Source organism: Amblyomma mixtum, chromosome 6 (genome assembly GCF_055824585.1).
Source record: "Amblyomma mixtum isolate Tamu chromosome 6, ASM5582458v1, whole genome shotgun sequence".
NCBI lineage: Eukaryota > Metazoa > Arthropoda > Arachnida > Ixodida > Ixodidae > Amblyomma > Amblyomma mixtum.
Genome location: NC_143017.1, coordinates 145,961,737 through 145,988,135, shown reverse-complemented (window position 1 = coordinate 145,988,135; position 26,399 = coordinate 145,961,737). Strand labels below are relative to the sequence as shown.

General features: G+C 45.4%; 3 protein-coding genes across 3 annotated transcripts in view; 2 read left to right on the top strand and 1 right to left on the bottom strand.

Annotated features, from left to right (window-relative positions):
- The window catches only part of LOC149340679 (uncharacterized), a 44,533-nt gene extending 39,146 nt beyond the window's left edge, over positions 1 to 5,387 (top strand). Inside the window, exons 4-5 of the mRNA XM_089549494.1 lie at positions 3,514 to 3,608; positions 5,145 to 5,387. Of these exons, the coding sequence (XP_089405620.1) occupies positions 3,514 to 3,608; positions 5,145 to 5,307 (258 nt within the window). The 3' untranslated portion in view covers positions 5,308 to 5,387. The remainder of the gene's footprint in view (positions 1 to 3,513; positions 3,609 to 5,144) is intronic.
- A 58-nt stretch (positions 5,388 to 5,445) lies between these two features.
- Positions 5,446 to 14,894, top strand: LOC149340678 (carboxylesterase 5A-like). Its single transcript, XM_089549493.1, has 4 exons — positions 5,446 to 5,786; positions 8,351 to 8,687; positions 10,527 to 11,596; positions 12,448 to 14,894. Exons 1-4 carry the CDS (start codon positions 5,458 to 5,460, stop codon positions 12,584 to 12,586), a joined length of 1,875 nt encoding a protein of 624 aa, XP_089405619.1. The 5' UTR covers positions 5,446 to 5,457; the 3' UTR covers positions 12,587 to 14,894.
- A 2,925-nt stretch (positions 14,895 to 17,819) lies between these two features.
- LOC149340677 (uncharacterized) lies at positions 17,820 to 23,419 on the bottom strand. The gene is made up of 3 exons (XM_089551162.1): positions 23,380 to 23,419; positions 19,686 to 19,781; positions 17,820 to 17,956 (listed from the first exon to the last, which is right to left on the bottom strand). Exons 1-3 carry the CDS (start codon positions 23,417 to 23,419, stop codon positions 17,820 to 17,822), a joined length of 273 nt encoding a protein of 90 aa, XP_089407288.1.
- Between the last annotated feature and the right edge of the window lie 2,980 nt (positions 23,420 to 26,399).

The window sequence follows — 26,399 nt, the reverse complement described above, 5'->3', positions numbered from 1 at the left end:
TACAACTAGCGTTAAAGTTGAAAGCCAGTGTCTCAAAACTACACGAACCAGCCTATGCTTGCGGTATTTTCGGTGCATACGCAAAACCATGCGAGCACTCAAATACGCCTTCAAATTTGTGAACAAAAATAAATAAGAAACTTCTGTGGGGTAGATAGCCGAAAGAATGCTCAGGTAAATCTGTAAAGTGACCTCGCTAACGGTTCCTTCGCGTGATTAGCACAGAGTACTCGTGAGTGTTGCAGAGGCCTCATAAAGTTCTGGTCAAAGCTCATGACTTATTGTGTAAAAATAAGGCCCGTCATGACGCTCCGCTGGCGTTGCACTCATTGCACTTTTTTGCTTTTACATTCTTGTGTTGTCACTGCTTGAAGGTCGAACGATGGTGACGATGTCGCCATAGCTTTTTTCCTGAATTTTTCAAGACAGATTTTCTATCTTATGGCATCCTCGGCATTGTATACGCCCCGCGTGTTTTTATCTTCAAGCCAATCTGTTTCGGTCCCGCTAATGGCACATGACAAGTAATTGACGTTTCATACTTCAGACTTGACAAAATATGGGTGCTTTTGCACTTAAACAGGTATTTGATGGATGGCAGACAGTGAGGTTTTTTTATTATCTGCACAGGTGACGCATACGAGGCATGTACGGGCATATCACTGATGTTCATGTCACTGCTTGTGAACGATGCATTCTGAAAATACAAAGAAAGTCTGCATGTGTTGTCGTGCGGCGTAGATTGAATTTCTTGACAACAGTTTTGATGAAGTAGCTGTATCGCCGGCAAAGAAGGTTGGTGCTGTGAACAAATAATTACTCAAGCTGTTTCTGATCTTGAAACAATTCAAGTTTGGACTGCATATTAGGTATTTTGCATTTGTGTTACTTACCAAAAACAAGCATTGGAGGGGATACTTAAGCTCCTGCTTAAGGGTACTCCATGATAGCTTTCAAGGGGGAATACCCATATACGCGGAATTCAACATTCTGGGCTTTTTATTCATAGATCCCAGAGAGTCTTCATACCACTCCTGGCGTAGTGGCGCAGCGGTTAAGCGATGCGCCACTGCACTGCGATGGCGGAGCCTGCCACCACTAGGACTTGTGCGACCCAGGTTGCTCTTCCGGAGCAACCTTTCGCGGCCAATCATTAAGTACACTGCATCCCTGCCTTTCCCTCTCTCTCTCTCTCTCTAAACTGCCACCTCCCACGGTGGTCAGTTTTCTCACAATTCAGTGGCTAGGTTCTGATTACCCCACAAGCTCACGTGACCTAGGAAGTCCACCAAGGTAGCTTCTGCGGGTATTTTTCGATCACAGTGACGAAGCCGACGACGCCGATGACGATGATGATGCCAGGTTTTCTGCGTAGCGGGAGCCTTCGCGCTGTCGCGTTATAAAAAACAAAAAAAAAAACGAGTGGTAATAGCAACTATCGCCCTAGGATTTCTTGGCTTTGGTGACTATTGCATTCTTTAGTATATCTCTTATAACGAGCACTTCATTTGTTTGGTTTCTTGGGGTTTAACGTCCCAAAGCTACTCAGGCTATGAGGGACGCAGTAGAGAAGGACAGCGGAAATTTCGACCACCTGTAGTCCTTTAGCGTGCACAGTACACGGGCCTCTGGAATTTCTCCTCCACCGAAATTCGACCACCGCGGCCGGGATCGAGCCCGCGTCTTTCGGGTCAGCAGCCGAGCGCCGTAACCACTGAGCCACCGCGACCACTTCATTTGTCTACTCTTCTCTGCTCAATAGCTTAACGAGGGCCTCGGTTCTCGCCCTCTTGATGCCATAGGTAGCATCAGCGGGTTCTCGAACAACTGCCGCCCACACCGTTCGATCACGATCTTTAGTGGGCACTCGGGGTCACAGAGGACGTCCTGTGTACGCCGCTATGAACGAGAATGGCGGCGGTGAGCAATCTTAAATTTTTAGGTTACACGCAGCATAAACACCTCCCAAGCAGAACATTGCACAGCCGTGGTGAGGCTCCGTACAGGACGTACAAAGATAGTGGGATCGGATCCTACTGGTGGCATGTGGTTGTTTTTCATTCTACTGCCTATTCAATTACCTTTCAGCCGCAAAACGGTCGTAGTACGACTTCGCCACCGATCAACAGACAAATGGTAAAAAAAAATTGTCGAGAAACATTTCCTTGTGTTTTCTTTGCTTTATGTGACTGGTGACTGCTGTCATGTGTATGTTATAACGAGCCCCTCATTTCCCTACCATTGCCTCCTCGAATGCTATACTGGTGTGAGATTGCCTACATGGAGCCAGCAGTTGGAGGCGGCAAATTCCGTATACGAGGTGGAACGATCTCAACAACTTCCGCATATGTTGTCGAAATTTTGTTTAAACGGACAATGAGGAAAACATGTACCCAATTTTTTTTTCGTAGCAAAATTCCATTCCTTGTCTTTAGATTTTCTGGGTGTAGTGGGCTTCCTTCGTATATATGGCTGACAAATCTAGAGCTAGAAATATGTTCCTTCTCGCCTTTCGGGTCAAACTCGTCGCGTTGATGATGATGCCGAGAGAATTTGGGGATTGAGTAACTGTTGACAAAAAACCATTTTATGACACCTCAGATTCCTCAGGAAATTGTCTTGTGGCTGCGATACCTGCAATTTATGTCTTGACTTTTTATGCCTTTTAAAGACTCTGTAGTGAAACTAGCATTTTTTTTTCATAAAAATGAGGCAATCAGTAGATATAGAAAACGAAGAATTTCTTATGAACGCCACTATCAAGACGCCATAACTTAATTTTAGACCTTTGCTTTTAGCGAACTGTTTTTGCATGTATGTTGGTTAACTCTCCATAGCAGGAACTTCTGCATGGGTTAGCATTCACTGAGCAGGAAATAAAATATGCTCCTTTGAGGGTTCGTCTCGGGTATACAGGAGTAGATTACGAGGAAATTACCTAATATATTTCGCCAAAATCAACGACCATAAAAATCGCCTTAGCTAACTCATATGGGAAATAGGTATTCATGGTTGGTATTAATGAAGCGAGTACTGCACAAGTGATAACCTAACAACGGTCCCATTACAGCGCGTTCAAAAAAAATGCGCAATAGAAGTGTCGGACGAAAATTGTTAAATATATCTCTTTAAATAGGTGCGTTCCTGTTTGTGCGTAAATCATGTAGTAGAGAATTTTCTCCTGCTCCTTTCCTGGTAATGGACGTTGTAGCTGGGGATACGAAGAAAACTGGGGTAAGCAAAGAGAACCACCGTTTGGAAGATCAGCAGAAAAAGGCTAAAAATGTTGACACAAAATATTATTGTATTTTGTTCGCAAGAGTCACGACAACTTTATAAGGCATCTGTACTAAATGACGGTCCCGGCATTTCAGCCTGTTGTTGTCGCGATTAGAGCAAATAATGCGGAACGAGCTCCACACGCCGTTATTTTTGAAGGTTGTGCTTTCTTTAAAACAAACGGGAATGGTGTAAACTGCACTGACGTGCCCTGGTTGGCTTCATTTGTTGCAGGTAACAGTCATGGCTGACGAAGTCCCTTTGAGGCGAGGGTTTTCCGGCGCACCTGTGAGCGCTAGGAGGGGCACTGTGCTGATAAAGATGCTGTGGTGAGCTGCATGGTTTTTCTTTACCTTTCCATGTCACGAGGATGGCATAGACAGCGATGACAAGGGACCAACCTGCGAAAGCCCGCCTGCTTGTGCTGCCATCTTGTAACCTGGGGCGCTTCTGGAAAGCAAGCTTAGCATATACCCGAGTGCGCATCAGTACAAACGCGTTCACTCGTCCTCGTTTTCCTGCTACTGTGTCGTGGTCTGCAAACCATGTGTTTCTCTCTGCGCAGTGACGTCTGTCGTTTTCAGCGAACGCATTCGAAAAATACCGTATGCGTCTGGAAAAAAGTACGCCTCAGGTGGAAGAGCGGTTAGCTCTCGGCGTCTGTCCTCGCGATTTTATGTGTGCGAGAGCAGAATCGCGGAAAAAAGTATGCGGATTAAAGGCGTTTTCCTCTCAGAGTCGGTACTGAGCCGGGGTTTATGAATGCATTTCTGTATTTTCTAACCCTTGCAGACTTGAAGCCTGAATGGAGAAAGAATAGTTTTCGTTAGCCAGAGATATGATTATGTTGATTAATATGTTCCGAAACTAGCTTTTGAACGCTGTGTGCAGTGTCAGCGCGATGGGCATTTAGTTACGCATTGATTGATTGTAGAATTTCTCCGATGTAGTGTTTCTCGCAGAAGGTGCAATGAAGCATGCAGATATGTTGAAACGACAGGCAGCTAAAGCTGGCCTTTATATTGAAAATGAAGTCGCTTGTCGTGGTTCGAACGTAGAGTCACTTTGTAAATGCTTGGAAGTCGTATATCATCGTCGAGAGCATGAGCTTATTGTCGGCAGGGGTTTCTTATCGAGCGAGGAGTGTGCTAGGTTTGTGGTAGTTTTGCGTCTGAGTCACCCTTTGAGCGTAGGGGATTATTTTCTTGAGACGGTCGTTGCTATTTAAACCGGAGTGATAATTCCGGAGAACATTGCCTTTGTTAGGAACTGCATTCGATTCGAGTCTTTTGTTAAAAACTCTGGGGGTCGCTCCAGTATAAGGTTTTGGTTGCCTTCTAAGTAGAGCGCCTCGTGTTTGACTGGTCCACCGCTTTATAGCATCATTAAGGGAGTGCTGGGGGTGTTTCTATCAAGTGCAATGTTTCTTTTTTTAATAAGTGCAGATGTTTCATTTTCTTTTTTCTTTTTTTTCACTCTCTGCACTTCTGATCTCTTCGGAATTTTTTTTTAATTTCTTATCATCCCGTCGATTCGCCATGTCCTTTTGTCTGTCACCCGCTTGATCATGCATTTCGAATAAACATAGCTTCAGAGCCCACACCTAATTTCTTTCATATTTTGTTTCCTTACAATCATTAATATCAGCATGCATATATTTATTGCCTGCTTGATGCTGGTGCAAATAATCTGAGAGATTAGCTTTGAAATCATGTGATTTTTTGCTGTGTACAAAACTAAACTCGCTAGATGAAGTGAGCGAATGAACTTACTTCGAACACACTGCCGGCATCATTAATAATGACACCGCAAAACTCGCTATGCATTATCGAATCTTCCATCTAACTCGTGTCCTTTCTCTCCAGTTGGAAACCTGAAGCCCCTTACCAACTGGCTCTTCCTTCCGTCCCCTGGGCTGCACTAACCATCATTCAGAGGTGCGCAAGAATCCACAGTGTCCAGAACACTCTGCCAGGCTCTTGGGTACCTGTCCAGGCCAACTGTTCTTCAGAGTTAGGACATTGGTAGTTTAATAGAAAGTCTAAACAATTTACTCATCCACCACTTAGATTTAGCTCAAGGAACCGATGCTCTCCCTAGTTCTTATGCGACAACGACAACAAAGAAGAAGTTGGTTTGTGTCGAGTCGACGCCATTACGTTTCATGAACTGAAAGGCATGCCCAAGAAAACTCCCAAGGGAAGCCACCCAACCTCTCCGACCACTCCGGCGTCCCCTTCATCCGGAGCGGAGAGTCCTTTACCTCAGTCAAGCAAACGGAGCACGCCCAAAGCGGGCGCATCCCCGGATGCCTCCGTCCCTAAGCCTGACACCTCCATGCAACACAGCCCATCGGCGAATGAGAGCCCTGCGAAAGACGACGCTCGCCCAGCCACGACATACTTTTCAAATGTAGTGCTGCGAAGAAGCGGTTCCGTGCGTGAGCTCGTCTCAACTTTATCACTCTACAGCATACAGCGCAGAAGCTGGGTCAGGAAGTCCATTCCGTAAGTGTGCTCCTTGCTCCTCTTCATTGTCACTGTTCGAAACGTGCAATACAAACGGGCGCCTAGAGACCTGCCGCTGAGTAAGATTATGGGCGAGACTTCTTTGCCACCAGCGAGCAAAAACGCTCGGTGTGAAGTCTGCCGGCAGTTTAACCCGAATGGCTGACTCCAGTCATGTCACGACACAGAGCCAATTAAACATTACCCGCATTCTCTTTTTCTAGTTGTTTTGCTAGAATAATACCGCCCCCCCCTCCCCCCCCCAAAAAAAAAAAAAACCATCTGCTGCGTGCAATCAAACCTAACCCAAATAATCTCAGAATGCCCCCTAAAAGGGACACACACTCAGGGGAAACAAATATTGATTTGTTCAGTTTCTTCTTTTCCATTTTTAAAAATAAAAACTCCTCCTCGAGGTGGGGGCGGCAGAGTGCTGGCTCATGCGTCATCAAACGCGGTGCTAATACACAATGCCACAGAACCGATCAAACGTAGCATTATATTCGTGCTCCATATCGTTGCTGTGCACGTAAAGTGATTACAGCGAGCGAATAAGAAGACACGGCCGGTAATCCGTTTCTTAGGCTATTCTGCCGGCTATCGGCAGACGCCACTGGAGTACCGTACTAGGGACTTCACCTATAGTACTCGTAACGGCCGGACTCTTAAGGACCAGGTTATGCATACCTCCACGTGCTTCTCTTTAGAGAACAATAAAAGTTTTTCACCACCACCACAGCGAAGGGAGGGGGGTTCGAAGCCGGGGTACTCAGGCTCAGTAGCCGAGCGCTCTAATCGCTGAGCCTCCGCAGCGGGCGCGGGCGTTGAGTAGTGGGGTGGTTGGCAAGTGTGCACGATGTCTTTGATAATTTCCGACATATAAGGAGACTGTTCCTACTGGGAAGCGTGGGATTCCTCTGGATGTGGGCCCGGCTTCCCTGCGGACGACCAGCATCACAAAACTAGAGGAACATAAGTTGACAGGTGGCAAGCTAAAACGTAGGAAATTGTCCCGACAGAGTGAATACCGCACGCATCGGCTCCCTTCGTAAGCCACCGAACAGCGCACGCGACCCGATAATTAAAAACATTCAGAGGGCACTTTGTTGGCCTAAAGTGCGGTGAGGCGAAAGCCTTAAGCGCAGTGTTGCTGCTTGTGTCACTGATGTGTGGTTAAGATGTTAAGCTTCGCCTCGGAGTGTGGAACGCGACAGCGTCTTGCAACGCTGCCAGGGAGTCCACAAAACGCCATTGCCCATTCGGCTCTACACCTTGCTCGATGGTAAACTGGTTTTTGAGGAAAGGAAATTATATCTCCCTCTCTCGCATATCTCGGTGGACACCTGAACCTCGCCGTAACGGAAGGGAGGAAGATGGGAGTGAATGAAGACGCGCCTTTGTTCATTCTAAACCGTCGAGCTGGCGTGACGGAGTGGTTAGCGTGCTCGTCTCGCGCTCGGGAGACCCTGGTTCGATTCCCCAACTCGACCAATTACCTAGTCGATTTCATTTATTAATGCTTCTGGGAATTTTCGCTCATGACCAAGGCTGCCGACGCCGACGACGACACCGGCTTTCCTGCGACACGGGGCCCTTAAGTGACTCCTCCTACCAAGCTCTGCGTATCACCAGCTTGTTCAGCGGAAGCGAGGAAAAAGACATGGCTCCGGGTACGAAAGGACGCCCATGCACACGGCAAGATCTAGACACCAGAAATGCATCAATGCGACAATGCAGGTTTTCCATATTTTTCCGCTTGTCGTGTGCCACTGCATATTTTGTCGCCAGCAGTGCACATTTATTTTCAGTCTGTAACACGGCCCAGCCCCGCCGCGGTGGCTCAGTGGTTACGGCGCTCGGCTGCTGGCCCGAAAGACGCGGGTTCGATCCCGGCCGCGGCGGTTGAATTTATTTGGAGGAGAAATTCTAGAGGCCCTGTACTGTGCGATGTCAGTGCACGTTAAAGAACTCCAGGTGGTCGAAATTTCCGGAGCCCTTCACTACGGCGTCTCTCATAGCCTGAGTCTCTTTGGGACGGTAAACCCGATAAACCAAACCAGACCAAACCAATCCAAATGTTAACCCTGTTTGTTAAATATTTAGGGGAATTCCCCAAAGTTTATATTTGTAATAAGGGAATAATTACTCTTTGGCGTCAACCCAAGCGTAGCCACAGGGCTACAAAGCAAAGCTATACAGCTTTCCCGAACTTATATTTGACCAACACTGTCCCCGTTTCGAATTATTGATCAGTCGCTCTCGCCGTACCATAAGCATGCCCTCCCGGTTAGCTCACTTGGTAGAGCGACTGTTCCGGTGAAGCGGTGGTCGCGGGATCGAACCCTGGAGCAGGACGAACTTTTCTTATGTAATAAGTTTCAAGAAAGCTGTATAGCTTTCCTTTGTAGTCACGTATGGCTGCGCTTGGGTGGATGCCAATGAGCAATCACTCCATTATTACGTGTCTACCTCTGCGCCGGTACAGAAAATGCTTAGCACAGTAACGTAATTATTGCCCGTACTGGTTTGTGAAGTGAGCGTGGCAATCTTAACTTTTCTCGCAGTGTCTTAACCATTCTCGGCGTTTTTTTCGCCGCCGCTTCCGTCCTGACCGTATGGATGGTTCTGCGACAACGAGTGACAGCGGCAGGCAACATCACCACGACCGTGTCGACCGGGTTCTGCACATTGTCCCTCGGAGAACCCGAAGTCCAGCTCCATTCCCTCGGCGCCACTGTGCACGGGAACGTAGACCGAAACGGCAGGCTGCGCAAGTTCTTCGGCATTCCGTACGGAACCGGCGTCAGCGGTGCCCAACGATTCGAGCGTGCGCGTCCCGTGACAAGCATCGGAGAAGGCGGGATCTTCTATGCCTATCGACATGGTCCACGCTGTCCGCAGGTATTCAGTTCTAACATGCCGTAAACGTGACCACCCTTTTCTTTTTACCATACCCGCCATGGCACCTCCGAAGTTATGGCGTTCCTCTCCTGAGCCCAATCATCCGGGATTGCATTCGGACAATAACAGATGTCTTTAGGTGCAAGGGAAATACAAAGCATGGTCATGTGCTGTGCGACGACGGGGCAAGCTGGAGAACCCAAAGGGATAAAAGCTAAACCCGATCATATTTATTGCGGCTCCTCTCAAAGCCCATGTGCAGCGTGAGGACATCAAGCTCCACAAACCACAATACCGTACATTTTCACAGCGACGCCTGTAAAAAGCTACGAGACGTGAGAGCATTTGTAAAGTTTCAGCGTGACAGTGATCTTGTTACGTAGAAACCGAAATAACGTAACTTAGCGAAGCGAGCTTCATTTACTAGTATCGTCATTTACTGGCCGGAAAAAAAATGTAAAGGCAACAGTGGTGTGTTCTTGTAGATTAACGTGAGCCATAAAGTTCTCTTGTCATCGGTTGGTTTCGACCGAAGTAAAATAGTTTGCATTTATCTCGAATCAGTGCGAGAGACGAGGGGAACATGCCTGCTTAGCCACGGCTCTGCTGATCATTGACTTAGTACTCTCTTGTTGGCCCGATACGGAACCCGTCGAATCATCCTGCAGAACTTGCACAGGTTGCTGATGATATCGCCCATTGGATCACCCTATTCACGTAATCGCTATACAGTGGTCACTGTGCGATTATCAATTTCTAAGTAGCAATCGCTGTAACGACGAAAGATATCACTAGAGCGACCTTGGGGTACATGGCGGAACCTGGTGCAGACCTGTACCGCATGAGGAAACGTACTATCGAGATGGACAGAAACGCGAACAATGCGGCGTCTACGCGCTCCCGTGTTCGAATGTTTTTTTGATGGCACTTTTACCCTGAGTGCTAAAAAAAAGAGGTTAAAGTCGTAGTAGAATGCATTACGGACGACTCTAGCGTTTTTTGGCTATCGCCGATGTAAAAGCGTCATCAAGAGAAGTGCGAATAGAGGAGCGCCTAGACTCCACTCTGTTCGCGTTTCTTTCCTTCACACAGGTACGTAAGGGCATGTTTAGTGTGGCATTTTATTTTGCGGACGACCACTGATAATGTGCAAAATGCGCAACTCACACGACAGCAGTAACTCTAAATAAACATAGAACCTACCGCTACAGTACCTCAGGTGTCACTGCCATACAAGTAGGTTCGTGTTCAAATTGTTCGATAATTTCATAATTGAGTTAATTTTTTTTTACTAATCTGGTGCACTTTGTGTCCTGCTGTTCAAATATAATTTGCCGCAATACTGAAAGACAGTGCGACTGTTGCGTGCAAAGTTAAGGAAAAGAACTAAAGAACTGAAATTGACTAACATTGGTTCTGTTTCCCAAGCAATCGCGGAATTGAGGAGTGTGCGGCTGCTACCCACCTCACCCCCCGGTCACTCTGAGCAAGAAATTTCAAAATCGAATGAAAAAAGCTGGAAAATTCTATTTTAAAACCGCCCTAACCCCCCTCCCCCCTCCATCCGCCTACCGCACCCTCTACAGGTATTTCCAAAGATTATATTGTAGAGACAACCGTTTTTTGGGTGAGCCTGGAATGAGACCAAAGTATAATGATGGCTACACCACCTCAATGCTTGGTCACAGCTTTTTCTGCTTCAAGTGCTATTGTTCTAAACTCTTTTAAATTTCTATGTATTAAGTAGACATATGTAAGGCGTCTACTATTTCGGAAATTCTACTCTATAAATTCAGCATAAATTATAGTACTCGGAAACAGTAAGTGCTGTACCTGCAGGGAAACCTGACCGAACGGAGGCCATCTGAGGAGTGCCTATCCCTGTCTATCTGGGCCCCAGTCGCGTGCCCCGCCAGCACCGAACTCAAAACCGTCATGGTGGTCTTGGCGTCCGCTTGGTTTCAATATGACTACAGTGACCAATTCGACGTCGTTTGGGAGACGCTTGCCCTCGGAGGGGACATAATAGTAGTCGCCGTCAACCACAGACTAGGCGTCCTGGGCTTCGTAGATTCAACTTCAAATGGTACGTCTGCAGCCGTCGGCATCGATGACGTCTTTCTCAGCCTGACGTGGATACGCGAGAACATTGAATCGTTTCAAGGGGACCCGAAATCTCTTGTGGGCTTCGGTTTCGGCTCCGGCTCTTACCTGGCGTCCATTGACCTCTTCGCGGAGGCACTAGGCAAGAAGCGCTTCTTTAAACGCCTTGTCCTGCATGGCCTCACACCAACATCGCTGCTTCCCCGTACTGGACGGAGCTCCTTAGCCATGATTGCGACGTCAATCCAATGCACGGAGAGTGCTGACGCCGTCTCGCACCTTGATTGCCTTAAGGACGCAAGCCTGCAAATTATTTCTGAGACAACTTCGAAGTTCCCCTGGCTACTCTTCACACCTGGCTGTCATCAACCACCCTTCGGTGGATGCGAAAATGTTTTCGCTAAACTGCCGTCCACTCTAACGGGCATCAGTATACTGTGCGGTCACAATACGTACGATGGACATGTTCTCTTCGAGTACATACTCAGTCTAATGCCAAGACAGTCCGTCATTCCAGACAACCCAGAATTATTGTTCAACTATGTTCAAAAGTTTTTCACCGGAAACCGCACACCTCAGCAGGTGCCACCGGAACTACAACGATACCTGGAAGAAGGAAGAGCAAGCAACGTAGATAAATTCAAAGCACTACTTTCAAACATGGTCCTGCAATGTCCGATGATAGAACTGGCTCGTGAGACATCTGCAAAGGGAGCGGTTGTGCACGTCTACAACTCGTACGGTGACCACAAGCTCCTGGACCCAGCAGTTATGATGGCGGACATTATCGCTTTTGTGAAAACAGGGTGAGGTTTATTTGTGACTAGCCTCGCCACTGTAGTCAAAATCTGGAGAACTTGAGCTGACTTACGCTTTTCTGAAACCTAATGTGCAGCGAGGTGGCTTGTCATATTCATGTATCATCGTTTTAGTAACGGGGTCACCTTCAGCTTCGTGATGGAACCCCTATTCTTGAAAAACTTAACAGTGTGACAACGAAAAGATGTAGTTCGTAGGGCAACGCAATGCAAATTCTTGCGCGGATGATACGTGTAACACAGATAGCGGCTGTTCATTTCGTGTGGCCCGTGGTCATCTTACCTACTCCCCACAAGGACTATAATGCTCACGATGAAACTTGTACCACATCAAACCCGAGAAAGACGCAGTCTTCTTTCGGTCCTACGAGCTAAGTGTTTCGTCAACCGCAAGCAACTCGCCCAAACTACCATGATCGATGTAATGCTGATTATTGTCTTAATACATAGCAGCTACTCCCTGACTGCTTCCGCGTTGAGAAATATTAGGGGTCTTAGAGGAGCTTTATAAGAACTCTTGCAGATCCGAAATGCGACGCAAAACAGGGTTGGCGATTTTTGCGTTCCTATGCTCTTGTACTTAGAAGTAAATGTGTAGGAGTGAGGTGAGGTTTCTTTTCTAGCATGCCTGGAGCAAGAAAAAGAAAGGAAAAAACGTACTTTGTCGCGGTTTATTTTGCCGGCCAGAGGAGGCCACTTTAGAATGTGGCGTTCATGATGCAGCATGTGCCAATAGAAGCATTATCACGGCTGGATAAATTGTTAAGCCTGACATTCTGCTCGATAATGATTCGTTTCCACTTGATAGTGCTCATGTTTTTTTTTGTTTTTTTTTGCAGGGATGTGAACTGGAGTCCATTTTCCAGCACACAGAGCTTCCTGTTCGCAAATATTTCTTCAAAAAGAACTGTGAAATGGGACGATAAGGACTGCTTGCTGCCAATCCAGGTATCCCGGGCCATATCTCAAGGGCAGTAGCGCAGTTCCTTACGAGTGCCGAACTCTGAATATAGTATAGCCCGAGGATACTCCCAGTGAGCGCTGGTCTACATTCGGTATATGATGCAAAGTATGGATGTTTCGTGCTGTTATTAATGTTCTGCTAGTCTGGTTTGTTGAACGTTGACGTTCTGTCGCAGTCAATATGTGCCAGTGACAACTAACCCGACTCAAAGGCAAAGACCCGGAAAGTATTTGGTTATTTCTATTCACAGCTGTACTGATACTCGTTATTAATGTCGACAAGGAAATGTTAATCTACTGTTTGGATTTTTTTGAAGTGCTTGCTGCATGTGCTCTTAGTAAGACAGGTGTATTGATCGTACTCCGGATTTTTTTTTCATTTCTTTGACACTTCTGTCTTGTTTAGTGATATTCACAGAATTTTATTGTTATATTATAGTTATGAAGATCTGCTGTGCGCGAAAGCATAAAAATATTTGATGACCAGAAAGAAAGTTTTACGATAGACGAACTCAGTTGTTTATCCCACAGGGAGAGTTTTTGAACGGTTAAAAATTTTGATTTTTCAATACATAAGAGCGATGTTGGTGCGGTCTCTGCAAGTGGATTGTACAGCAAGGTAACAGAAAATGAGTGATAGAGCTAGATGATTAGATATTAGTGAAATTAAGTTATCAAATTTTCAGTTTGTGTTTTAGGGTGGATATTAAACTGAGCATTTGAAACCCTTCAACACTGAAGATGGGCCCAGCTTTTAATTTTTCTTCACTGGCAATAAGGTTGGAAATATCGCACTTCAAAAATACGCATTTGAGAGGTCGTTAACTTGGCTTTCCGTCGTTGCACATTTACAAATTGGGTGTCTGCGCTTAGCATCATCGTCCGCATCACGTTACCTGCTACATCATAAAATATACAAAGGGCATCTAATTCCTATTGAAAAAATGCGAGCGACAACATTTTCTAAATTTGCAACGCGAGAATGCAAATCAGCGAGCTTTCGAATCAGTATTTTGGGCGTTCCATATTTTTAACCGCGTTACTTAGGAAGAAAATTCATACTGGGCTCGCCTTTTGTATTGATGGCCTTCAATTCCGCAATATGATCTTGCCCCTAAATCTCGATACGTGAATTTTAGTTAGTTAATCGTCTTTTAGTTGAGCTCTTCCATGTACAATCCACCTGCAAGGACCGCGCTGACGTATCTCTGACAGTTATTATTATAAAAATCTCTAACCTTCTGAGAAAACAACCCGATATGTTTTATGGAGAAAAAAAACAGAGTAAGGCGAGTGCAGTCTACGGACCTATTTCTCATCAAGCCTTGTTCTCGGAACAGATTTTTTATTTCAATCTGCAAGGCCTACACTGAAGAGTCGGACACCACAGCGTTAAAAGAACGAAGACAAAGAATACACAAGACGAGATGGGCGCTTAGCGCCTCTTTCGTAGTGTCTTCGTTCTTTTCGCGCTGTGGTTTCCGCCAATTTGCTATGCCCCAACTAGCTCTAAAAAAAGACCTTATCTTCAACTGACGTACTGCACACACTTCCGACTTCTCAAGTTGTTTTGGCGGCTTTCATGCTTCCTTTCTTGATGTTATTGAAACTTTATAAAATGGCGTCATATCGAATAAAAGATGTCCTGTGCCGGCCTTCTCCATAGCATGCCGCAAATCGCTAGCAGTTGATATAAATGAGTATATAACTCAATTTGAGGTCAGTTTTGATGAAGGACGCCGAATTCCCCCATTCCGGTAGAAGAACCTTCGTGAGAAGAGCAATGGCAGCAGATTTAAGTGCCTCGCGATTATGACCAGTTTATTATAGTGATACTTGACTGAACTCAGCAACGAAATGACGGAAAAGCCTCCAGTTTTGCCCTTACCGGCAGCTGGCACGATTTGTTTTTCAGTCATGTCCATGTTCCGTGCATAGTCGAATTTTTTGTTCTTGCGTAGTTGCCGCGCAGCAAAAAAGCATAAACCATCAATATAATAAAGAGAAAAACGATATCCCTGCTAAGTAATAATTATGCTGCTGGTAAATATTTCAGCTTGCAGTCGGTTTGGTCGTGACATAGGCAGTGATGTTTTCAGACCTCGCCGAGGAGACGGTGAACTTACCGTGACATACAAGCTGTTGATGGCATGGACATTATGGACACTACGGGTAATCAGCTTTCGTACTATCGTGTCGGCATCTGTGAGAAAGTTGAGTGCCGCACCGGTCACATTTTCCCGGCTTGGATTGCATGACACTCCTGTTTCAAACTTCGTTCGAGCTCTTGTTCTAATTGCGATTATGGGTGTCGTTCACTCGAGGGGCATACAGAAGGAAAGGGAAATACGGCATCGGGGCTCCCCGGCGAAAACATTCGCCAGTGATGACCTACTTCCTGTTTCTAGCACTTACTGTATCCTCCATTGTCCTTGGGTTTCAAAGGGAGCGAACACTGATGGTACCTCATGACTATTATGCCGTTTTCGACGTACTCGAACGTATCAGCGACTGGCAGTCGTCCTACTCAAAGCTTTCGCATGAACGTAGCTCGAGCTTGTCTCTGAACGCACACAGTACCACCAACCATTCCTTCTCCGAAGCGCAAGTGATTGGAAGGACCTTCCCCGAACTTGCTACCATCACCTGCCCAGCAGTGTTCCTTGACAGTATAACACGCGTGCTTTAATATTTTGTGCATAAGGCGGCTCGAAATTGTGCACTACTTTATAACGACGGTCTTTAAGCTTTTATAACGGAGTGTAGTTCAGTGAAGTATCAGAAATTCGCCAGGACTAGCTGCATTAATGTCCATCGATATAAATTTTCTGAGTACCATTGAGGGTTATGTTGACACCCCTTTTAAGATATGCTCTCAATTGGCCTTCAATCGCCCTTTCGGCAGCATGAGAAATTCTTTGGCGTTTGTAAGACGATGCCTTACGAGCGACGCCGCCTTAGAGCAACGTCTTTCTAAATGCGCGGCGAGTGCTACACGCACAGCATTTAACTTCTAAAAAGGCGCTAGGATAACGACATAGGAGCCGCAAGAAAGATAGTAGGCCTCGGTTTCTTGCTTGCTTAGCTAGCGCTACACGCCCGACAGAAAAATGTAATTTGAGATATTCCCATCGTCACACTCAATCTATCACACGAAATAAATATGTAAACTCCCGGAGTGTTGCCTTCTCCGCCAGTGGGCCGCCTCTACTCACGGATTGAACAAGCGGTGTGTTTTTGAGCGTATGCGTGTGGCTCAAGCAGTAGAGTACGCGATGTGCAGCAGAATTAAGAGCGTTTATGGAAACGGGCTAGCTGGCTCAGGACAGATAGCAAGCAAGAAAGCAGGAACAGCGGAAAGCCGGCCGCAGCAAAGCACGCCAAAACCCAGACCCCCCCCTAAATATATAGACAGCGGCTTAACACCGTTACACCGAATGGTCGAGCAACAGCGACAGCTATTCTTAATTCTACTATGGTTCCGCTGTTTCATAACTCTTGGCCTAACTGTTGCATCCGAGAAGATAAAATTTCGAGGGTGGTTTCTACAAATTTTGGGTGTGGCCCGGGTCACATTTGGAGGTCACGATCGTAATTGGCACATTAAAATTACCCTGGATATTAATTTTGGTACAAATCCGAGGGAAACTTCGGGTTGTGGGGGTGACCCAAATTTGGAAATAGTCAAAGCTAATTTTGGTGGTCGCCATCGTACTGGGCGTATTAAATTAGGTTGGTCATCTATATTTGTCGAAATCCAAGAAGGTGAAATATCAAGGTAGGAGAAAATGAAAAAGGACCAAGTCAAAATTTGGAGATCACCATTGTATTCGGTGCATCGAAATTAAGGGGTACATCTCCAAGGTCAAGTTACGGGGCTGGAGGTGGGCCAGATTTTATTTATTTTTATTTACACATACTGCAGTCATAGAGACCAGGCAGGGGGGCAACATTCAAAAAGCAAAAATAATATCAAGCACTACGCAAATACAGCGTTCCGGCAACAAACAAAAAAGAAAACCAAACAGAGGGCAATGATATTGTTAAGTTTACACATACAATAGGATACTCTTTTCAAAAGCAGCGGCATCCTGAGCTGAAAAGACAAATGTGGGGTGGGCAAAGAGGTGGGGTGGGCAAATGTCGGTAATGACCAGGGAAAAAAAAAATTGGGGACATCATCCCATTGGCACGGTCAAAGTATGCTTCGGCATTGGACTTAAGACTGTTGCTATGAAGTCGTTAAGTCCTAACGTCCCTTCAATGTCAAAGCTACACACCGACTGAAACTCGAATTTCTGCAATGAATAGAGCTATCGCTCTAAAAGGTTACGCAATGCGGCCGAATAATAGTGATTGCTTGCGAATTGAGAATATCCGTGCGATGTCCGCTTGTTTCCAAGACCTACTTCGCGCGGAGAATGGTCTCCATGGAGCGACAAGAGAGATAACCCCCACGGACTATCGAGGAATGCACATCAATAGAAGGAACCAAGGTGGCCTCGGCGAAGTACGATTCCGTTCTTACAAAGTTTCCTACTGCTTCCAGTTAAGCAGCGCCATCTGGCAGCAAATAGGAGAAAGCTGAGCAAACCGCCCATTTTGTGGAGCGCTCACTTCTGTTGCTTCTTCGACATTACTGATTAGTGCTACGTTTTAGAACTTGTACGGCAGCAGTTAGAATCTGTTCCCCAAAACGAATTGTTCTCGTTTTTTACACATTAACAGTCACACATACTTTAGCATCTACGTTGATTGTGTGTTACCTTTTACTTGGTATTTTTACGTGAAAAACTTTGTTTAAAATTTGAATCTTTAAAAAGCGTTAAAAAAGTGAGTCAGGAAGTGGAACTGAAAATCAAGTTACTCTGCGTCAACAGGATGAAACTACACTTCTGGAAAATAAGCAGGAGGAGGGAAAAATGAAGACGGGTGCTGCACGCGAGAGGAGGCATCAATAAGGCCTTCTTGCAAACAGTTAAGAAGTTTTTTTTTTTGTCACAGCTCACTAAGCGATGCAGGCTGGCTTAATCCGGAGGACGAGCATAGCGGGATGGGAAGACAACGTTACTATAATACTTTTATGCCTTTAGGCAAAATAGTGTACTCCTGTTGGTACCTGCACGCGCAGTCCGGAAAGAACACTGACAGGTGTGAAATGTTATTTATTCTAATATTCTATCCCTCAAGTTTCTATTCTTCCACGAATAATGCCCTTCTGTTCCTTGTATAGATCAGCTCCGTAGGCCTAATAATCTCCCTCGCCGTCGATGCAAAGATCTCTGCTGTGCTCGGGCACGGTGACACCGCATGTGTCGACGAGGTAGTCGATGCAGACTTCGGGCACCGAGTCCTTCACTTCACGGCGAGCCCACAGAATGCACTCTGAAAGTTTCAAACGAGAACGCAAAATTAAAAAAAAAATGGTGAAATTCACTGATTTGCACAAGAAACGCTGTACCAACGTGTTAATCTTGACAGCATCCCTATTATTATTTCCGTGGTTATTAAGTAGCTCAAAGAAATCTACGCTCTCGGGCATGCGTGGTCGGACTTTAAAGCCGCAACTCATTTTATATCCGTCTGCAACGCTGGTGGTTATAGATCTTTTCACTAAGTGTAGGACATTCTTATCGGCCCGAAGCTTGTAACGGTTTTGTTAAAGATAGCCGTTTATCAGTTTACCGTAACGAAGCATTTCACGCCTAAAACATTTGAAATGAGCCAGTACCGAAAATGTGTTATGGCACCCTCTCGTTTAATTGGCCGAATAGCCGTTTCTAGAAGGCTTCCAGTTTATTTACTTATTTTATTTATTTATTGAGATACCTACAGCGCCCAATGGCCATTATTGTAGAAGGAAAATTTTGAGAGTATTACAGGCAGCACAATGCAGTGCGAGAAAACACAACGCCTTAAAATAGCACAACATCCAGAAGGTATTCACAGAGACAAAAAATCCTGCAGAGACAAAAAATACGTTCATAACATATGCACAAAAACGTAGATACAAACACTACATTCGTGTACATGAAGGACATGAAAGAGGAAGAGAAAAAAAAAAAGGGCTTGATATGTTGCCTAATTGAGCAAAAAGTGAGCAAGAGAAACGTCAAAGGAAGAGGATGACGCGGAGACAGTCTCTTCCGGCAAACCGTTAGAATAGTGGACTGTTCTTGGGAAAAAAAGAATGTTTGTATATATTGATTCGGCATTGATATTCTTGGACCTTTAGGGAGTCATCAACTCGGGTGGACCGGTGCGCCGGATCGAGTGTATATGTTTCTTTCCTTAATCCTGTCGTACCTGTAAAAATTTTGTGAAATAATTTTTGGAGCGTGTACTTCCGTTTTTCTTGCAACAGCGTCCATCCGGAGATCCACTATTACGACAGCGGAGCTTTGGGCGAAGCTATAGTTCGAGGAGACAAATCGTGCCGCGTGGTTTTGGATGCACTCTAACTCTGAAATGCATGCAGGGTCCCAAGTGGAGCATCTGTATTCTAAGATATTGCGTACGTTGGAAAAGTAAAGTGTTTCTTTTAACTTAGGAGGAACTTGCTTGAAATTTCTTTTCAGGAAGTTAAGGGCACGGCCAGCCTTGGCTGCTATGTAGTCAATGTGGTATTTCTAGGAAAAATTATTTGATAAAGAACACCTAATAATTTGTACGTTAATACAACAGACAGATTTTCGTCATCAACTGAGTATGTAGTATGCAGGAGAGGTGATGTTTATTCGTGAACTGGACAACTTTGCATTTGGAAAAATTCAATGTCATAGTCCACGTTTTGGACCACAATAACATAGCGCCAAAATCGCTTTCTAATTGCACACTATCATATAAGCCAGTAATGTCACGGTAAAGACAACAATCATCGGCATGCAGTCCGTGAGGACTTGATACGTGCTCACATATATCATTAATAAATATCAAGGAAAGAAGCGGTCACCGAGCAGATGTTTTGGAAACACCAGACTAAACTTTTTATATGAGAAACTTGTTCCTTTAAGCGTAACGCACAGTTTTTGGTCAGAAATATATGCCTCTATCCAGCGCAGAACAGCAGGAATATTCAATGCAGAAAGTTTCGTATTCATCAGCACTGACTTACCATGTCCGCGGAACTCCATGTTGAGTACGACGCAGTCGTCGTCCGCGTAGTAGAAAATTCCCTCTCGGTGCGTTGGATCTTCGGGGGAGGAAAAAACTTTAACCTCCGTATTACTTATTTACTTGCGCTTTTGACTACAAAAAGCGCTAACAGATCGAATCGCACAGTGGCGTTTCCTAGACAATACCATGTAGAAAATACCACGTGTCAAAGGTGTACCCCGCCACCTAAGGGCGGATTTGTGGGCGAGTATTGGAGGGAATATTTTCACAGGCAGGAGTGGATGTATATATTGGTCATTTTTCATGAATAAAATGGCACGAGATGCTCACTTCAGTCATCTTTCTTCATTTTGGCATTTCGGGAGAAGGCAGCATCTTCCCCCCCCCCCCCCCCCCCCCGTTCGCCCCAATCCGTTCACCTGTCTTTAGAACCATCAAGTCAATTGCGATTGCATCCAGACATCGCAGAATCAACTCCTCCTAACGACGTACTTTGCATTAAAAAAATTCACTCATAAACAGTCACTACTGAAATAATTATTCCAAGACAGAATGTACCCAGAGGGTAAATGCCGCATATCTGGGATCAGAGAATGAACAGAGAATCTCGAGAGCCATAAGGGGCTACCGTGATTTCTTTTTTTTATTTGCCTTGCTTAGAAGCTGTTTGAAAACGTTCTCACCACACCGTTCAATATTTACTTGGACTAACATATTTGCCTACTTCCCGTTTCTATTCTCCTTTTTGGTACCTCAGCATCACTGTAAAATCTTACAATTAAATTTTGAAGGGCTGTTTTTATTTTTCTGTTTAGATATATTTATTTTGCATATGTACGTTATTCTGTCCTTACAACCATTATTGTCACTCGATGTCAGCTCAAACCTTTATTTAAATCTCCATTTTCAAGATGTTTTACTGATGTTTTCTATGCACTATTTACTCTTTTGGACCACCCGTTCTCAACTTTACTCTGTACTTTTAGGTAATTGCAAATTAATCAATATGAAAATTATCTTTGAACCCTGTGCTCTGGATTTTTATGTTGAATACGGCTTGTAAATAGCAAGCGCACATGTGTTTCTACAATATGGTGGGCATCTTCTTGGAACAAATAAATTTTAGGTGCTGTAACGCTATCCTCGAATTGTGTTCAAATCTGTCTGTTCGGCAAGGTATTGTCGCGCACATGGAATGAAAAATGAAATTACTAGAATGAATGGTTTGAAGAAACTAACTAGTTATTGCTTTGGCCTGGTAATTCAGGTAAGATGAATTATGGTGCTTATGTAGTTATCTCGCGACCAATCATTTTCGCCCATTGGGGATTATATTGTCGTTAAATTGACTATCTCTAGACATCCCCAAAGTTGCAGCGGCTGCCACAGAACAGGGTTAATTGGAGGTGTATGTGAAACCTATTCTTCGGGCGTAGTCAGGCTGATCGTGATGAAGCATGACCACCCAGCACTGAAGTTGAAAACATGACAAACTTGTCTTGAACTTTATATCGCTACGACGCTTTAAGACTACTGTGCTGTCCAATGGTTAAAGGCGAACTGTAACGAAAATTTTCCTTAACTAAAAAGATTTTTTCTTATATGATATCAACAGGCAGCCATATGAACAAGAGATGGCATTCGTGACAGAAGTAACATCGTGACATCTTTTATTTAAACGTGTGTGCATTCGTCTTTCTCTCAGCGATTAGAGATAGAGGGTTTTCACAAACGACGCACTAGAAGCGCTTTTTTTGGTCAGTATCAATACTGAGGTTACAACTTACGGTTCACATTGATTAAACCAGGCAAGGCCCCGCCAGAGCGTCACGTGGACGAAACCAGGTTGACAACTTTCGCTGTTCGACGTACAACGAAAATGTCCGGCGTGCCCCTTCGTGAACCCCAATGGCCATGCAAAGAACATTTTGGCAAAATATTCAAGGCTAAAAATTGGAAAAGGTGGCAATCCAGGTCAAAGTCGCTGTTTGCGCTTCTTCGTCGATGGCTGTTCGGTTCGCAGCAACGCACTCTAATGTGCAATCGTATTCGGAGTCCGAAATGGCCACGGCGTAAGGATGACTTGCGAAAACCTGCGGTGAAGGTAAAAATTATACATATGGGAGAAAAGAGGGCAAAATCCTCTTAATTTTCGCTCTTTTTTAATGGAGAAGGGTGACTCAAATGTGTCCAGTACTCAAGTGGGGCATGGGAGGGGGTGACGAGAAAGAAAATGTCCCCTTTATATATGCTGTCAATATTAAGCTTTCCCTCCTGGTCAACTTTAGTGTTACATCTTTCCTATTTCCGTCCTCTTTCTTCTCATTCTGCACAACTCATCTGCATGTTCGGTATGAGTGTACGAGGTCTGTTAGAAAAGTATCCGACCTTATTTTTTTTTGCGAACACCTGATGGATATGAAACAAGCGCGCTTGCACCAGCAGACCTTGAGCCATCGTGCGCATGCACGAATTTTTTCCCGCCTGCCGATAGCGTCAGTCGCTGGGAGGCAGCGTTTGAGTGAGGTAGTGCGCAGTGCTCTCGTCGATTTTTTAGTCCAAGCAAAATGGCGGTGCGACAGGAGCAACGCTAATGCATCAAATTTTGCCAGAAACGGGGTGACAGCCAAGTGGAAACCATTCGGAATATTCATACGGTTTTCGGTGATGATGCTTAGAGCAGCACACAAATTAAGCAATAGTACAACTGGTTTAAAGATGGCCGCACATCGGTGGAGAGCGAGCCACGCTCTAGTCGGCCATCAACATGCCGAAATGGCCAGGTCATTGCCGACGTGAACGCTCTGGGGATGCGGGACCGTCGTGTGACTATCCGAGAAATTGCGGAAGAGGTGAACATCAGTAGTTTTTCTGCACATTCTATTATCACCGAAGATTTGGCCATGAAGAGAGTTGCGGCGAAATTCGCGCCGAAGCTGCTCGCGGTGGAGCAAAAGCAGCTTGGTGTTGAAGTCTCACAGGACACGCTGGATTCCACAAACAGTGACCTCGACTTCATCAACACCATAATCACTGGTGACGAGTCTTGGGTGTACGGGTACGACCCGGAAACCAAATCCCAGTCGTCACAGTAGAAGCATTCTACGTTCCCAAGGCCAAAGAAGGCCTGCCAAATGCTCAGCAGCGTCAAAGTGATGCTGACTGCTTTCTTGGACTCTCGCTGTGTGGCACACCACGAGTACGCACGCCCCAGGGTCAAACAATGACCAAAGAGTACTACAGGGGTGTCCTCCGTCGCCTACGCGATGCTGTGCGGCGCAAGAGACCGAAGTTGAGGTCAACAGGAAATTGGCGCATCCATCATGACAATGCTCCTGCACATTCCTCGCATTTGATTCAGATCTTTTGGCGAAAAACCAGACTCCTGTAGTTCGGCAAACTCCTTACTCTCTTGATATGGCCCCCTGCGACTTCTGGTTGTTTCCGAGAGTCAAGAGGCCATTGAAAGGAGCGCGATTTCACACAAGAGAGGACATTATGGCTGCAACGACAGCTGAGCTAAACTCCATTCCGAAAAAGGCCTTTTCGGAATACTTCCAACAGTGGCAGCAGCGCTGGGAGAAGTGCGTGGAGTCCCAAGGAGACTACTTTGAAGGTATCTAGGTTTCCAACGCTCCTGTTATGCCATTTTTTTTTTCTTCGGCCAAAGGTCGGATACTTTTCTAACAGACCTCGTATGAGTGCTTGGGAGTAGGCGATTGGAGTCTTCATCCGTCGGTTGGCGGAGGTTTCTGGAAAAAGTGTGTTTCTCGCACACGAGCTTCCAATGGCCTCCACCCTCCAGGAGCCTCAACCCTAACACCAACCATCCACTTCCCCTCTCCAAAACGCTTTCACCCACCCACGCCATTCAGAAGCCGCCTCTACCAAAAGCGCACGGACGCATCGCGACAAAAAGCGACGGCGAAGACAGCTTTAAATATAAAATCAGAAGGCGATCAATATAAAAGAGAAATCTACAAGGCTTATTGCTGACATAATTGTTGCATCATTTCGTGTGATCGGCTGTACGTTGTCGCTCTGTATTAATTATCTAAACGATGGTAGGCCTTTCAAATAACCTAAAATTGGAGTTAGAAATTGCTTTATTGTGTGGTCAGAAGATAAATAAACTTGCACTCGTAAATTAAGGATCGTGGGGTTGCGACACATCGAGGCAAGTGGCGACTCGCATTAATTTATGCGTCGCAACTATACTTATTTGTTCACTTTTGTTGAGATGTCTTGCTCTATTTCACATGGCAACGTCCCATAGTGTTAGAATCTTCGTAGAGGCATTAGGATAGGAATTACACTAGCCGATAACTATGCCAACTGAGCAGGTATCAAATTACGGGGCAGAAGGGGTGCTGTAATAGATGAAAAATTTCAAGAAATGCACGGTTCAAACGGGACCGCAGTCCCTCCAAACTTCTCCTCCAATAGTGACCGATTAATCCGTCCCTGCGATTGATGGATGTAACGTCAACGGCCATGAACTACAGAGACCACCTTTTGAGAAGCCACCTCACAAATAATAAACGCTATTTTCGAGTGCTAACAATCGAGCCTAAACAAAAGGTGAAAGGCGCTGTTGATTTTACGAAACTCGGAGATCAACGACTGTGATATTGCTTTTGCGAAAATGTTGGCCGTAAAACCGACTTCATGCTCGAGGGGCACACCAGCCTGCCTCCCTGATGATAGGTTCAGCTTTTTGCAAAAATTCTGGGTGCACGTAGTACCTATAAACCTGCCTAGACGTGGACCTAGAAACCTTCCTGAACCTAGCACGGCAGTCACCAGTGCTCGCTTCTTCCACGGATCTAAATGGTCAAAAACACTTCAACTGACCCACTTTTGAGGAAGACGCTATACATTATTATTAGAGACTGCGGACCTTCTACCTAAAGATAAGTGCTAATCGCGCCATCTTCACTTTAGGTGGTGCTCCGCATTCGGGCAGGCTAGCTACCGTGTTGAGCCAGGGACACATTGCCAGCACGTGGCAGTGTCGTTTTTCGTGCTCTTCCAATTTAACCTGCCCTGCTCTGCAAAATCGATCCCAATGCGAGCTGGGAGCTGTAGCACGAGCATCGTTATTCTTAAATACAAGGGAAGAGTGCGATGATTGGCTGAAAGCAGCTGTATTGTAATCTATTGCAACAGTTCCTTCCGTTTTTAAACGTACTTTTGGCGCTTATATGCTGGTGGTTAACAATGAGCAGAAAGTAAAGTAACTCACCACAAGGACAGCATGAGCGTAGAGGCTGCTCACTTTGTAAAGCCGCGTAGCTTGTAAGCACCGGCTATTGTAGAGCACTGATTCGGCCTTACGCACAATGCGGCGAAGGTCGTGGTGGCTGGGATGATGTTGGTAAAAAATGGACGCAAGTCCTCTAATTGTAGTTAAGTGGACTTAAGTGCACTTAACTAGTGGACGAAAGCCCATGATTTACCGCGATTGCCCTTAAAAGGGCGGCAAGTGAGCTTTGCCGCACAGCGGGGTTTTGAGTTGTTCGATGTGGGAACAAATCGCGAACCCGACGAAACAGCTTTTCGAATACCCTTTTTCTAATAAATTCACCTCAGAAACATCGAGCACCAGGGAAAGCAAATCTTGTACCTATTAGGAAACCGGTGGGCTCAAGGCCTCTCTGGCAATCAAACTCAGCACCTCCGAATGCGAGGCGGATGCTCGACAAGGGGCACAGAGAATCGCACATTTTAGCGCGAGTACAAAGCTATCAAACAAAGTTGGCGGAGTGGTCGCACACCCAAGGATTTAGGAGATGCTAGATGACATGCTAGTCCCTTTACACTCCCGGTGACCAGACGAAATGTCTCGAGCACGTGATGGTAAAACTTGAAGATATTCCTGATGCCAACGCCAATAAACACCATCGGCAGCATGTGTGAAGCTACCGGCTATCCCTAACTAAAAAAAGTACGACCACCACCGGCGGTGAAATGAAGGCATGCGTATCACAAATAACTTCATCGACAGTTGAGGTCCTATAGGATACTACTTTCTGGGTTGGCTGGTGAGGTCCCCTCGGCCCTAAGCCGTTTTAGCCTCTCGGTCAGCTTCGTGTATGCAAGGCTACCACTATCATCACCAACGTTACATTTTCTTTTACGTTGGGGCCCACCACACATTGCCACTCTAACTTGTGGGGTGCTGCGCTCCAAAGGTGTATTGTTCGCATTGTTTAGCAGGTTGATCTAAGGAATGAGATTCAAAGCTTGCAATTCCAGACAGGCACATGAAATTGGGTGGGTGAAATTCACTACACTCTTGAGAATGAAACACTAAAACTTCCAACGAGATGCAGTGTTGGTGAAACAGTTGTGAAGGGACTGATTCAACTTTGTTTAAATAGCTGCCACATCTGAGTGCCTACGAACCCATCTCTAGAATTCTCAAGCGTAGCACTTCTTTAGGAGTTAGAAAGTGTTTTCTGAGAATAAGCGATAATTTAAAGCTCGAACTCAAGTAGAAAGCTACTGATCTTCGCGCTAACAGAACTATATAACAGAACTATATATCTTGAAACCATGTGAGCGAGGGAATGTCTTATTTGTTTTGGTTTCACTGATCAAGCCAAGCTTACAGTTATTAATCGAAAGGTGATTATCAGAAAGGCTTCAAACTTGGCGTACAATTTGTTAAAAAAAATCACAGTCGCGTATCACTTCGTTGTGGCCATTT

Bases quoted from the DNA above. Each gene is read 5' to 3' on its own strand.
- LOC149340677 (XM_089551162.1), bottom strand. From the start codon at position 23,419: ATGAAGACTCCAATCGCCTACTCCCAAGCACTCATACGAG. The intron at 19,782-23,379 runs GTCTGTTAGAAA...CGGAGGTTAAAG, and splicing joins CTCCCAAGCACTCATACGAG to TTTTTTCCTCCCCCGAAGAT. The intron at 17,957-19,685 runs GTAAGTCAGTGC...TGAAACTTTCAG, and splicing joins CATGGAGTTCCGCGGACATG to AGTGCATTCTGTGGGCTCGC.
- LOC149340678 (XM_089549493.1), top strand. From the start codon at position 5,458: ATGCCCAAGAAAACTCCCAAGGGAAGCCACCCAACCTCTCCGACCACT. The intron at 5,787-8,350 runs GTAAGTGTGCTC...CTTTTCTCGCAG, and splicing joins TGGGTCAGGAAGTCCATTCC to TGTCTTAACCATTCTCGGCG. The intron at 8,688-10,526 runs GTATTCAGTTCT...CTGTACCTGCAG, and splicing joins ATGGTCCACGCTGTCCGCAG to GGAAACCTGACCGAACGGAG.